At 36.8% G+C, this 15025-nt stretch overlaps 1 protein-coding gene across 2 annotated transcripts in view; it reads right to left on the bottom strand.

Moving 5' to 3' along the window:
- The window catches only part of SLCO2A1 (solute carrier organic anion transporter family member 2A1), a 60281-nt gene that overhangs the window by 23339 nt on the left and 21917 nt on the right, over window positions 1–15025 (bottom strand). For both annotated transcript variants that reach the window (XM_087725558.1, XM_014054012.2), the window contains exons 2-4: window positions 11067–11204; window positions 6981–7143; window positions 2062–2274 (exon numbers count right to left, since the gene is read on the bottom strand). In XM_087725558.1, the coding sequence (XP_087581684.1) occupies window positions 2062–2274; window positions 6981–7143; window positions 11067–11204 (514 nt within the window). The remainder of the gene's footprint in view (window positions 1–2061; window positions 2275–6980; window positions 7144–11066; window positions 11205–15025) is intronic.

Here is a 15025-nt window from a genome sequence, read left to right on the forward strand (position 1 = left end):
CTCTGCAAGTTTGAGCATTGCTCACTCCATAGCTCAGCATGCAAAAGCGCTTAATGAGGGAGAATTTATTAAAGAAACCCCAAACAAGTTCAATAATATCAAGGGCAACATACGAAATCGACTGATGAACAAAGAAGTTACTAAGCAGGTATGTTAAATAATTTGTTTTTGGTTTATTAAATACAATTATATATTGCAATTATACATTTTTGTAGTTTAAACTATAAATTGCGCAAAATTATGTTTTTGTCGAAGTGACACACAACGCGAGTTATGCTCGATTTTTTGCCGATTTTTGACACACCACGCCAAAAAGGTTGCCCATCACTGGTTTAGTGCTTTTGGGAAGAGGATTAAGCCAGTATCTAAAAGAACTTGACTATCAGTTGGTCTTTCTTTGAACATACATAAGCCAACTACTTGCAAAAATAATCCAGAGTGTTAAACATGGGTCTAGCATCTGTTAAAACTTGCTTTCTCCATGTAAAAGAAAGTGATTAATGATGACTTCCCACTGGAACTGCATATTTAATGGGAGATGAACGAAATGGCCACTTGGCATTAATAATTCTGGAACACCATGAATTAGGACCACAAGATTTGCTAGTAATGTGCTTCTGGGCAGGATAGGGATCACCAAATGGGAGTAGCAAATGTTATGCTGGCATTGTTTTCTACTAGCACAGGAGTGTCAAACTCAATTTCATTGAGGACCGCATCAGGGTTGTGTTTGACCTTGGGGGACTGGTATGGACGTGGCAAGAGTGGGCATGGGCAGCTTGACGTCACTTGTATCAAGGGCACCTGTGGCAGCCTGAGTGCTCTGCCAGCAAAAGCAGGCTCCCAATCTCTGTTTTTGGCTGGAACGGCCTCCTGCAACTCTGTGCCAGTGAAAATGGAGCTCTCCCGAGCTCTGTTTACACTGGAAGATGATTGCTGGCCATCCCAACCGAAAATGGAGATTGGCAGAGGCACTGCGGGCCGGTCCTTTGCTGTTTCCGGGGCAGCTCCATGGGCCAGATCTAAGCACCCTGTGGGCCAGATCCCGCCACGAGCCTTGAGTTTGACACCTCTGTCCTAGCATAAGGACTGGCAACTAACGCTGACATACCAATACTAAACAAAGAAGAGATGATTGATAGATGACCAAAGAATCATAGAAACAAAACCAGAATATAACCGATTTTATCCAACACAGCATAAGGTAAAGGTAAAGGTAAAAGTTCCCCTTACACATATGTGCTAGTTGTTCCCAACTCTAGGGAGCAGTGCTCATCTCCGTTTCAAAGCCAAAGAGCCAGCATTGTCCGAAGGCGTCTCCGTGGTCATGGGGCCAGCATGATTAAATGCCAAAGGTGCATGGAATGCTGTTACCTTCCCACCAAAGGTGGTCCCTATTTTTCTACTTGCAGTTTACATGCTTTCGAACTGCTAGGTTGGCAGAAGCTGGCACAAATAATGGGAACTCACTCCATTACACGGCACTAGGGATTAGAACTGCTAATCTTTCTGATCGACAAGCTCAGCATCTTAGCTTCTGAGCCACCACATCCCATCCAATAAAGCATATAGTGCTGCAATTGCTGGATAAGTTGTGATGAGTTGGTATCTGGCAACTGCCAGAAGACGGTAAAGGCCACAAAACATCAGTTCTGGAGGATTAAGTGTGCAATGAAACTGCAAAAACATTGCCATACTAAATGCCAATGGCCACATGTATTATGGCAGAAAACCAGAAAAATATATTTCTTATTCTTTTCATAAGAGAAGTACATGAGGCAAAAGCTGCCATTATCAACAGGAACAGACATTAAGTCTGTCATCATGTTGTCAATAATTCCCACAATTGAATATGGGTCTCACCTCCTTCCTGCACAGCGATTTTTATTACAAGATTATGTCCCTGACTTACGTTACATCAGAAAGAGTTCTTCTACATCAGTGACACACCCATGACAGTGTGCTTAGCAGATACCTTCTCAGCCAGCACCACACTGGTATTAAAGCAATACAAACCAGACAATAAGGATGCTACAGTACAACTTTCAAGCAAATATTTACCTATGTACAAAGGAGAATTGTTTGGTTCAGCAAAGTCATCCACGTAGGAAATTCCAAAAGGCTGGATAGGGACTGTTCCAATTCCAGCCAAGAGTTGGGCAAGTATCATTAATCCCCACATGATACTAGCCTCTGCCTGGACGTTCACAGTGGCATTCAAACACTTAAATCCTCCTTGACAGAGCTCTAATCTGGACTGGCTGCTCTGGTTATCTAGAACAAAATCAACAATAATTTCAGAGGAATACACTGGGAATTAACTCTTTATGATACTAAGTTCTTATATTAAATCCTTATTAGCATTTTTGTTTGAAAAAGAAAATTATTATAGGTAGTCCTTGACTTACAATGGTTCATTTAGTGACCGCTCAAAGTTACAACAGCACTGAAAAAAGTGGCTTATGACCATTTCTCACACTTACTGTATGACCGTTGCAGCATCCCCATGGTCATGTGATTTACATTCAGATGTTTGACAACTGGCTCACATTTGCAGTGTCCCAGAGTCATGTGATCCCCTTTTACGACCTTCTGACAAGTAAAGTCAATGGGGAAACCAGATTCACTTAACAACAGTTTAAGAATTGCAGTGATTCACTTAAAAAATGTGCCAAGAAAGCTTGTAAAATGGGGCAAAACTCACTTAACAAATTTCTCACTTAGCAACCTAATTTGGGAGTTCAATTGTGGTTGTAAATTGAGGGCTACCTGTACTGTGTATATAAAAATGGGCAAACAGCAAACTTGAAAATCAACCTGCAGTAACTTATTCATACATAATCACTTGTCATGTCCAGGGGGGGGGGGGAAATGAGGATTGATGAGGTAGCACAAGCCACATTTCTGATGATTATTGGTATGTATATTTAGGGTCCAGATGACCAAAGAATCATTTAACAACAGAGGCTGTAGAGACACAATAACTCTATTTGGGATCTAAAGGCCGCACAAGTAGAAAGTAAACATTTTGGAGGGAAGAAAACTTAATAACTCCGACGAGCACCTGAAGCACCTTATGCTGGCTAACATCCATTCAGAATCATCTTTGTAACAGCAACATCGTGGGTGGTAACATTGTGGGTGCAATTCTTGTAATCTCAGGGATCTACTAGCAAGATCAAGCTAGAATGAAAAGTGAATTATATACCCTTAAATTTGCTTAATGATTTCTCATTCCTGGAGAATTGCCAGACCTATAAACTTCCTTAGTTTAATTAAGGAATTTTACATTTTCTGTCAAGATATGACAGCATTGTTACAGGGTAAGTTCAGAAAGATTTTTGGAACCTGGGTTCCAAGGATGAAGGGACAAAAAGGAGAGACAGACAGAGACAGAGACAGAGAAAGACACAGAGAGAGAGAGAGAGAGAGAGAGAGAGAGAGAGAGAGAGAGAGAGAGACAGAGACAGAGACAGAGACAGAGACAGAGACAGAGACAGAGACAGAGAGAGACAGACATCAAAAGATAAGAGGATAGTTATCACAGGACCTAAGCAAAGTTAAAACACACACAATGTCCTTGCCCTTCATTCAGTTTTCCTACATCCTAAATCTTGTTATTTGCATTTTCACTGTTGATTCAGATATTGCCACAAATTGAAATTACTTAATGAATTACCATGCAGATTTGTGTACTTCTATGAATTTGAAAGTGAGTGAAACAAAACATGCTGAGCAGTTAATGAAGGAAATTCAATTAATACATTGCACTGACATTTCCATATAAATTCATTATAGCAACAATATTACAGCACAGGAGGCCATGATGTAATTCCAGAATGCAGGAGCCTTCATAAATATTTCATATTTATTTGTATAATTCAATTCCCACAGGACCATATTTGAGACACATTGCATGACAAAGTACAATTTTTAAAACTGAAACTGGAGGTAAATGAGAAAAATGATACAATCCAACAATTTCTTTTTTGTTTGTTTATATAAATGCTCTTAATTTTCACTTCTCATCTCTTACTGAAGAGATTCTGAGGAGATCAGAAAGGATCTCTCTGGAAAAGAAAAATGGTTTACTGTCCTCACACATATACAATTGAGGTAGATAAGTTTTAGATATACATATGTAATTGAAATGAATCTACAGATGGTGTTTAAATGGTAACTAAAAATTGTTAATTAGAAACAACAGACAGCCCTACATAGAAAAGTATACTGGAGGCAAATCTATACATTCCATGATGAAGAAAACTATGTTTTAAAATGTCTTAATATACCTAAGAATATGTTCTATTTATTAATGAGGTATGATCCACAAAATCGTTTAGCCTGAATATCTCTAATAAAACATAACTAAAAACACCCAGTTTCAATTCCCAGAAATACCCAGAAATTCCCCGAAAGATTAGAGAGATCTTTATTGTCTTTACTATTAACAAATGAACTTTACATAATGACTTTTTCTCCAGAGAACTGATTACATCTTCCCCAAGATCTTCAGAACCTCTTCATCGTTAATTTGTGTTTCTAAAGATTGTTAGGCATGATCGCTTGGATGATTTTTTTTTCTCATTTTGAATAATGATAGTTCATAATGCGCAATACAGTAACATTTTGGAACCATTGCCTGCAGTGGAGTAGAGCCTACCGAAGTTCTTCATACAACTTGCCAATTTTTTATTACTGTACTCCAGGAGTAAAATCCAGCAGGTTCTAACAAGTTCTGGAGAACCGGTAGTGGAAATTTTGAGTAGTTCAGAGAACTGTCATATGCCACTTCTGGCTGGCTCCAGAGTGGGGTGGGAATGGAGATTTTGCAGTATCCCTCCCCTGCCACACCCACCAAACCATGCCCACCAAACCACGCCACACCCACCAAGCCACGCCCACAGAACCGGTAGTAAAAAAAATGAATTTCACCACTGCCGTACTCCCTTTAAGTGTCATGCAGATTCTACTGAAATAATATAATGCACAATTTTCTTTGATTTTCTTAGCTTAATATGAAATGGCCACTTCATTTTACTGAGAATAATATGAAGCTCGTGTGCAAGAGGGGGGGGAGGGGAAGAGAGGGGGGTGGCAGCAAGGAGCCGCTTTCAAAGCAATTGTGCAGGTTTAGAAAAAGACTAAGCTTCTTTAATGATTTGAAAAGAGATACTTCATACATGCTTTCATGTGTTCTGAGGAAATCTTTTGAAAGACTTGCAGAGCCACAGTAAATAAAAATCCACAATCTAAGTAATAACATTTTTGCTGAATCTTCTGCCAAGATCTTTCTTACCAAATTCATAAGCATTTTCAAGATCATAGCATTTTCTATAAAGGCACTTTCCAGTAATTTTATTCCATCATGGTTTGTGCATAAAGATGGCTCTGTAAAATGACAGTTATAACAAAAATCTCGTCTAGTACAAGAGAAAACGCTGTAAGATGTTGCATTTGTGCTTGTCAGTAACTGTGACTATCCAGATTTCCTCTTCCAGGAACAAATGAGAATAATGTTTTCCTGCATACTTGCTGAATACTTTATAGATAAATATCATGACCGCGTAAAAGGTACTATTACATGATTATATGTATGATTAGAAGGTTCAGGAGAAGCCAAATGTACTTGTCAATGCTTCCTAAATGAATTCTCCTATCCATCATCCTATGTTGCTTTTTGATGAATAGCATATTGTTTAGAAATTCAGAATTTGAATCCAAATCTTGGCAACCAAACAATCAAATCCAGCTGATGTCATTAGAAACAATTGCTCCTGCCAACCATATGTGGAACTCTTTTCAAGTAGAGTACATCAGGCTCTTTGTTTCTATCTGACATTAAAAGGAAATGTGGGAAATACCGGAAGCAAAGCTGACTATATAACAAATTAATGTATAAATCAATAATTTCCTTTTAGGTCTAAATAGAAATGAGCAATAATACGGAAGTTTAAAACATACTGCATTATATCAATATTAAAGTAGAGGAGGAAAAGAACCAAAGAGAGGGCAATAATAATTTTTTTCTTAGGCATATTTTTCTCTTTTTAATTTTTTGCTTTTAATTTTTTATATAATCATATCAAATCTCATCTTTGGAATTTTCACTTCAGTCTTAATCTCAATTTAAAGCTTATATAAGGTCAATTATAGCATTAAGTTTAAAAAAGATAAATAACACAGATGAGTATATTGCTATATATGTATGTATATGTATTCTGTTCCTTTTGCTTTTTTCTTTGTTTTGTTTTTCCTGTTGGTGATTTTCTTTAATACAGATAAAATATTGTATCATATATACACTGAACATTCTCTTTTTATAAGGCTTTGATGACAAAAAAAGCATGAACTATGCATCAATGTCCTAATTACCATTATTTCTCTATCTGCATACAGTTTCAACTCATTTTGCTAACATCAAAGAATCCCAATATTTTCAAAGCAGAAATTCAATACATAGAACAGTGTTTCTCAACCTTGGCAACTTGAAGATGTCCGGACTTCAACTCCCAGAATTCCCCAGCCAGCGTTCGCTGGCTGGGGAATTCTGGGAGTTGAAGTCCGGACATCTTCAAGTTGCCAAGGTTGAGAAACACTGACATAGAACAATTATCAATGACACCCAAAACTTGCACTGCCTCAGATTCAATTGGTCCTGATCCAGTTTGGCATGCTCAGAGTAGACAAGTCATTACATACAGAGACTGCACATAGCCCTGCAAGAGATGTTGGAAGTTAAGATGGCCAAAGGCCAAGTTACTATAACATGCAACTAACCTTCCAAACTTACCTGTTAGGGAGAATCATATAGTACCATACAGGATTTAACAAGAACAAATCAAGAATTTGGGGAACCTTCCAAATTGAAGGTAGAAAAGAAAGCAAAAAAAAAAAAAAAAAAAGGTAGGGAGCTCAACTAAACTTTCAAATATCTACAAAAGACTTGGAGACAAAATGAGTTCAAGAAAGTTACATACTGATTTGTGCTGAAGAATATTCATATCGGCCAGAAAGGAAATGAGGAAGAGTCAAAAGGAAGGCCCCTAGTGCCAACAGCAGACCTCCCAGGCCAATGATCCGAGGTCGATGAACTCGACTACCAAAGTAGCTCACAAAGATGATGAGGATGACATTGCCAATCTGTGGAGAGACAAAAATATACAGATGTGTTAGGAGAGTCCCAAAGGAAGACACATGATAAGGAGAAGAAGGATCATCTGGATCTCTTTTTTCCTCCTTCATTTGCTTGCTTGCTCTGTCTTACATAGAACTAGAACAGATTCTCTAATTGTGAATTCACCCACCCACCCCATTAATATACATACACACTGTCATCCTTTCTTGGTTTTACAGCTCATGGAATCATTTCTTCAATATACAATTTTATCAAAGGTTTTTTTAATACTAATACAAATTAATATAAAGTGAAAAAGAGAAAAGTAATAATCAAAGAGAAAAAATGCAAAAAAGAAACAAAAGTTAAAAAAAGAAACAAAATTTAAAAGATGCAAAGAATTAGCTTCTGATCTTTATAGCAGATATAAGTACTATTATAGGTTTACGTCTTCTTCTATTACTACAGCATAAAGCTGTTCTTTCTATAATCTATTTAATCCTCAAAGCATAAATCATAAATTCATTATTTTCTGTTCCAAGCAAAAAGTCTATAAGGGGCTTCAGTTAGCAATTAATGTTGATCTTATCATTTCTCTGATCAAAGAAGTCAATTTATCCACCTCAGCAGGTTCTATCATCTACCGCAATCATTTCTCCATTTGTGGGCAGTGCCAAATCATTCCATATTTGTACCTATAATACTCTTGCAGCAGTTATCATATATAAAAACAAGTTCCATGACCTTTTCCAACTGTTTGTCCATCAATCCTAAATGAAAAACATATGACTTCAATTTCATATTAACCTTTACATTCTCTTAGTTAATTAATGTATTTGAATCCAGAATTTTCTAGCTTTGGACACATCCATCAAAGATGATAAAATGTCCTTTCTTGTTGTTCACATTTCCAACATAAATTTGAAATGTCTTTATATATTATGGACAATCTCTGTTGACATATACTAATAGTTTTTATTAAAAATATATTTAAGATTATAAATTAATGTAAATTTCAATCCTTTCATCCATATATTTTTCTATTATTCCAAATGTACGTTAGAATCTATTTTTTTTGGCCCAGCTTTTGGAATCATTTTTAAACATAACTGAGAAAGCCTACGATCCCAGTCATCAGCCAGGGGAGCTTGTAGAAAAAGCATGAAAAATAGTTCCAAGCAAAAACATATGTACTTGGCAGGACATTAATGATGGCTGTTTGTGGGCTAGAATAAATGTGACCGTGAAGAAATTTTCAGGGAAGAACATCACAAAGCAGACATTATGGTGACCCTCAAGAGTAAGACCACATCTTTTTAATATAAAAAATATTTGTGTTTCCTACCGTAAATGAGGCAATGTGCTTGGAGTTCTGTTGGAACAGCTTTCCTGAGTGTCCTCCAGATATGTGGACCAGTTCCTAAAATTTCTTGCCAGAATGGCTTTTGCTGAAAATTCTAGGAATTGTAGTCCACACATCTGGAGGCTGTTCAACTTGAGACAAAGAGTTTTGATGTTTGTAACATATTAGTTGCAAAACATTTCTACTGATTTTTAGAACTGCATCCGCAAGCATTTTGTTGAATTTCTACATATTTTATAGTTTACGGAATAAATCACAGTGGGGTCATATGACCAATCCAAACAACACACAATATGTGTGAATATATTTACATGTATCATCTGGTCTTAATGGAATCCGCTTCTACATGTACAGTCTTTGGATTGCACTACAATATATGTCCAGTTTCAGGATTTTCAAATGATCCTTAGAAAACACCTATTCCCTTAGAAAAGCAAATGACATGGGACCAAAATTTGCAGAGATGTCTAAAAATCAATGTGTACTCAGACACACCTAACATACCAACAACATCACATCAAGTTGACCGGTAGTGGCTCTCTTACATTTATTTTAGGATGCTAAAAATTGAACTTTAGGCCTTCTTCAGGAAAATCATGTCCTCTGATACTGAGGTACATACTCTGCCCTTCCCAAAATAAAACTCTCAGCTATAAACCTCTATACAGGAACAACTTTTATACAATAGCTTTGGGAATGATGTTTTAAAAAAAAAACAGTCTCGGCTGACCCATGGGCTACCAGACACACTGAAATTGACTTCCCAGAATGTTTGATCAGTATGGCCAATACTCTGATTGGAATTTTTTATATCTCAATGCATCTGGAGAGTCAGAGTTAGGGAAGAGTACCCTAAAACAATCCTGAACAACAAACCTAATACTATGGTGAGTTGGTAGAAATATTTTAACATTCACCACACTGGAATGTTTGCCCTCACTTTGCATCTTAGGAGAAATTTATTGCCATTTTTTTTAAGTCCAGAGAAAAAGTCATTAAATCTGTTCCACAAAAGAGAATTTTTCTTTCCAACCTACCCAAATGTGGGAAACAGAAACATCTCTAGAAGCAACAATTTGGAATCTTGAATAAAATAGGTTAAAAAGAAATGAGTTGAGAAGGAGTTCAAGGATTCTAACTCTGGCATTTTGCTCATCATGTATAACTGAGCAATTGGAAAGAAATGCATGGTTATTATTGCAATTATCAGAAACAAAAGCCAGTAACCTACAGCCCTCTTAAACTTTAATTCCCATAGCTCAAACTATCACGGTCGACTGAAGGAATGATGAAAACTGTAATCTGAAGTATCTGGAAGGCACACCCTTAATATCTGGAGGAGGTTAATGAAGAAGATGAATATCAGAATGACTGGTTTACTCTAAAATAGTCTGGATAATAGAACGGGAAACCTATTATGGAAACAAATAATATTTGTATCCTTATAAAAATGATCCCTGAGGGATTCTGAATTCTACAGCTGAAGGAGCAGGAAAACTGAAATTGTCTGATGACCCTGGAGGAACAGGAGACAGATAGTTAAAAAACCAAATTGTAGTCTTTTCCTTGGTGTGAAAGGAGTCAATACATACGTACAATAAAAATGTTATAAGATGCTGCAGTAGCAACAGTAGTGTAATTTAAAGGTGCCTAATCAGCCCATCGTAAGATCACCTAATGTTCTTATCAGCAATGGTGAAATTCAATTTACTACTGGTTCTGTGGTCGTGGCTTGGTGGGCGTGGCAGGAGAAGGAAACTGCAAAATCTCCATTCCCACCTGACTCTGGGAGGGCAGAAATGAACAAAAAATGGGCCGTCAGTGGTGAGTCAAAGCCAGACCGGCCTAGCTTTACGGAGGAGGTGGATGGGAAGAGACTTGTCTCTCTTGTGCCTGATTCGGTTTAGCTCAAACTTTCTGACAGGCGACCTAATTATGAAATGATGATTTCAGCAAACCCAATCTTTTAAACATAATCAGCAAGTATTGTTCAAAAAGTATTTGGATGACAAGGTCTTATAACATATTAGGCCAACTGCCATATTTCAACTGAAGCTCATAATAATAGCAATGGGCCCATTTCTTCTTCTTGAGTGCCATAGTTTTGGTTAAATCATTGTTTCTGTTCTCTGTTGCAAGTGAAAGGCAGATGAGTAGAGTAAATATCAGCCTGAAATGCAGGGAAGGAAGAAAAAATGAAACTGCATGATTTTCAACTAGGATGGTCTTCCAAAAATGAAGGGTGGACTTGTAACCATAGACCAGTGCTAACTAAGGTACTCTGGGTCAAACCTTTAAAAAGGTTTTTAAATTGTGTAATTAATTGTTACAGTTTTGAATTTTACTGTTACTATCTTCCGTCCGTCAAGCTCGTGCAAACCGCCCAATCACATGAACCCCCCAGCCACGCCCACCAAGCCACGCCTACAGAACCGGTAGTAAAAAAAATTGAATTCCACCACTGGGTGGGGAGCACTGAGGATCAGTTTGTAGCACCAAGGAGGCGGTGGACTGAAAAAGTTTGGGAACCACTGAGCTAGAGTAACCCACAGCTTCACCCAGAAACAATTCAGCTGATGCAATTACCTCATGTAAACTGGAGATAAAGCCAGAGGACAAACTGGAGAGGCCAAAGCGCTTCTCGATGGTAGTCAAGCTACTCTTAAAGTAAGCACTGTAGAGGAGTTGACACAGCTGCATCAGGCCATGGCAGAACACAAACACCTGTTAGCAAGAAGATGCATAGTTAGATGTATTATCATGATGGAAGGCTAGGAAGTACCAATATGTATGTGGATGATATTGTTGGGTAATTCTGAGTTTTCAGACAAAATAGTAACCAAATGTTTATATAAACTTAAAATCAAAGTCCCTAAACATCTGAAGAGAATTTGCTTATCTGAAAAACAAGCTTTTAAAAAAATTGGAATCTGTTGCCCTACAAGCTGGTTTCAAGGTCAGTGAGCTCACATTTTCAATATTTGAGAGAGCTGAATTTTTATTTAAAATGAAATGTGAGATTTCTACAACTCCAGGTATTCAGGTCTGTTCCCGTGTAAGATTGAGATTGTCTTGGCAACATTTCGACGAGGTCTCACTCGCTATCTTCAGGCTGATGTTTTTGGCTTAAAGCGTGGTCGGAGCTGCCATCTTTCTATAAATCTTGGTGGGTGGGTGTGGAGTTCTGGCTTTGTTTCAGTAAGTAGAATGATTGGTTGTGTAGTTGTATCATAATTGGTAGATTGGTGCTGATTGGTGCTGGCTGTGTGTCTGTTGTTGTAATGGCCTGGGTGGTGAGTGAGGCTTGTTTCTTGACTAGGGCTGGTTTCCAGATGTCTGGTAGGTGGGAGGTATCATCATGTTTATTCATGTTGTGGGGGTGTTTTTCAATCTCAATCTTACACGGGAAAAGACCTGAATACAACAAGACTAGCATACCTACACCCGTGAAAATCTATGAAAATATATGAAAAGTTTAAATGGTATTGAAATAAAAGTTTAAATATGGTGACAGGAGTTATAAGGAAGATGGGAAAAAAATTTCCTTTTGAGATTTGTATAATTTTTGTAGCACATCAAACTGACAGTGGGTTACACAGTATATAGACTGATTGCTGAAGTCTTTGCCTTCTGATGGTCAAAACTTTATGCTACAATCATTTATTTAGCTCTTGTTTGACATAGGGATCATGTCTTCATGCTCTTTTAACATGAAATAAATGCTTGTTAAAACAAACAAGGAAATATATCTGGCATTAGGCTACAAAAATCCTGGACGTATATTATTCTTTCACTCCAACTCTGTGATTCAGCAAGCCATATTTTTCCTCTCTTCTGCTACTGGATTGCTCTGAGTTTGTTTGTTTTTTGATCCCATTACAGTTTTTAACATTTTATTTTAATTTTTGCATTTTTGTAACATTGGGCTTTTCTTTGGGAAATTTTCTTTTCTTCCTTGGTGGTCTCATTTTGTCCGTATTTCCTTGCATTTAAAAGACTTTCCTAGGATTTGGCAGCTACAATTACAACGAAAAACTACTTGCTTGTTTGAGATGTGTTACATTAATAAAATAAAGATAAAAAGAAAGCTTGGCTCCTTGCCATCATTTTAAAATATGATATATGGAAGTGACTAAATCCCTACCCAATTTGAACAAACTTAGAGAAACATTGTAGTGAAACAATGGAGATTGTCAGATTACAATAGCATATGTATCATAGAAAAATCATCAATAAAAATAAAGTAAGTTTTAAGAAGGAATAAGTAACATATAAAATAGAACCACAGAATCTGAAGGAACCATTTTGGCATTAAGTCCAATCCCTGTTCAACACATGAATGAAAAGTAAAGCATCTGGCTGTGGAGCCCCACTTTAACACAACCAGTGATTGTGATTCCATCCTTAACTACTTATTCTTTCCCCTTTTGCATTGCTCTTATTATTACATGTTTAATAGTAAGTAGATCTATAGCATCTATCTTCCTGTAACATAACTCTTGTCTTCCTCGTTCTGAATTCTGAAAAGACAAACTATAGGCTTTAATCTTTTCTCTGTGACATTCTTTCAGATATTTAAAGAGTGCTTTCCCATTTCCCCTCAATCCTTTTTCTTTTAGGTCTAAATATGCCAATTTCTTCATGCTGTACCTTCAAAATACTTTCAAAGTGCACAGGTATGGAAAATATGTTAGGGAGATCTGCTGTTCTACTTGCAACTGCATTCTCCCCTTTCCAAATCAAACGAATCTGGCTGTGTTGAGCAAATACTGGCTTTTAGTACAGCTTGGCATGACACTATGCAAGTTTAATGGCCAAGTATACTACTTTTCTTTAATTTATTTCTCGAACTTTTATAAAGAAACCAAATGTGGGAATATTTGATAAAGAGAATGCAGTAGTAAAATCTTGAGCCAAAAACTCTTTTACGGGCTGATGGAGACTGTTTGCTTGTTAGACATTATGATCTTGCTTGGTCAATTATGGTAGGGCGAGGCATCAAAATATGTATTTTTGAGTGAAAGAAAAGCCAAAAATGATATAAAACATGATAGCAGAATAAAAATCAAATAAATCACTAAATAATCAGAACCTGAAATTTGAAATGCAAAAGAACTTGAAGACCATAAATTAAGAGCCTGCACTACCCAACTGGTAATAGATATATATTTTAAATAAATATTAACATGACAAATACAAATTAAGTTATACAATACTTTTTCAAAATCTTAGCTTTTCTAATTCTCAATTCTCCATTGTTGCCGATCGGTATTTTTTAGGAGGGTTATCATAAACATAATTGTTTCCAGTATTTGTTGATGCTTGACATAGAACAGGCATCCATGAGATCCACTGGCCTCTGTTCCAACACTAATGCTGGCAATAGTAATAACATTTTGTGTGTATGTGTGTCTTTGTGTGTGTGTGTGTGTGTGTGTGTGTGTGTGTGCATACATGCAAACCTAAATTTTGCATGACGTTTTTTTGTTTAACCAATGACAATAAAGAACAGTTTCCCAATCAAGGCCACCAGTGGAACATTCCTTTCCCTCTTGTTGCTCTTAACTCAAATAATGTTTAACAAATATGACAGAAACACAGAAAAAGACAAAAGAAAAGTGAGGTGAAAAAAGGAAGGGACAAAGTGGAGTTTCATAGTTTGGAAGGGAAAATGAGAAATTCATGCCAAATCCTCCTCTATATTATTACTTTAAAAAATTCTATACTGTTTCTTATTACTAGTCCTCTCAAAACTCTTTTCTACATAACAAAAGTGGCTGTGACGGCTAGTCATTTTCCTGACACAACTCATTACTTCGCATCATCAACTGCAAAACTGGTTACTGCCTTTTTTTACTCAAGAAAAAGAGTAGACTACTCTTTGTTTTCTCAGCTCTTATAATTTGGTGACAATGTTCCAATGTTGTTATGTCAGCATTATTCACACATTACTTATGAATGACAAAGTGTACAGTTTAATAACAAAGCCTGTGTTTGTGAACGTCCCCCGATATCCATGAGCAAAATATCCATGAAAAAACAAAGGTAAAAAACATTATCCTGGCCCAGGAAACAGCGCCTCTTGAGATAAAACAGCACAAATTAGAGGAATGAGATATATTGGGAAGCTGATTTATGTGTATAGAAAGGAAAATCAAAAGCATTTCCAAGATCTGGACTGCGATCAAAAAAGCAGACACTACAATTTCTTAATAGTATCCAGATCAGATTCTTGGTTCTTTTCCTTGGAATTCAGACTGACACTACAGGAGCGCAGCTTACTGTTGAGCACAGTATGTTTTCCGTATGGCTTTTAACAGTTGTGAATGAAGCTGCCATGTTTTCACTGGCTTTGTTGAGTTACAAATACATTAACATTATCTGACAAAGACTTAACTGTTTTTAAAAAAAACCTCTCCTACCTTTAATTTTTCTCAGAATCAAGAATGATTAAGCAATATGACAGGTGTAACTGTTCTGTAACCATTTCATAAGAATGCTCAGTTCACGCCCTAAAACCCCATATGTTCCCCATAAAAACACAA

Source organism: Thamnophis sirtalis, unplaced genomic scaffold (assembly GCF_051295495.1).
Source record: "Thamnophis sirtalis isolate CommonGarterSnake01/CBP01778 unplaced genomic scaffold, rThaSir2_p1.2 scaffold_11, whole genome shotgun sequence".
NCBI lineage: Eukaryota > Metazoa > Chordata > Lepidosauria > Squamata > Natricidae > Thamnophis > Thamnophis sirtalis.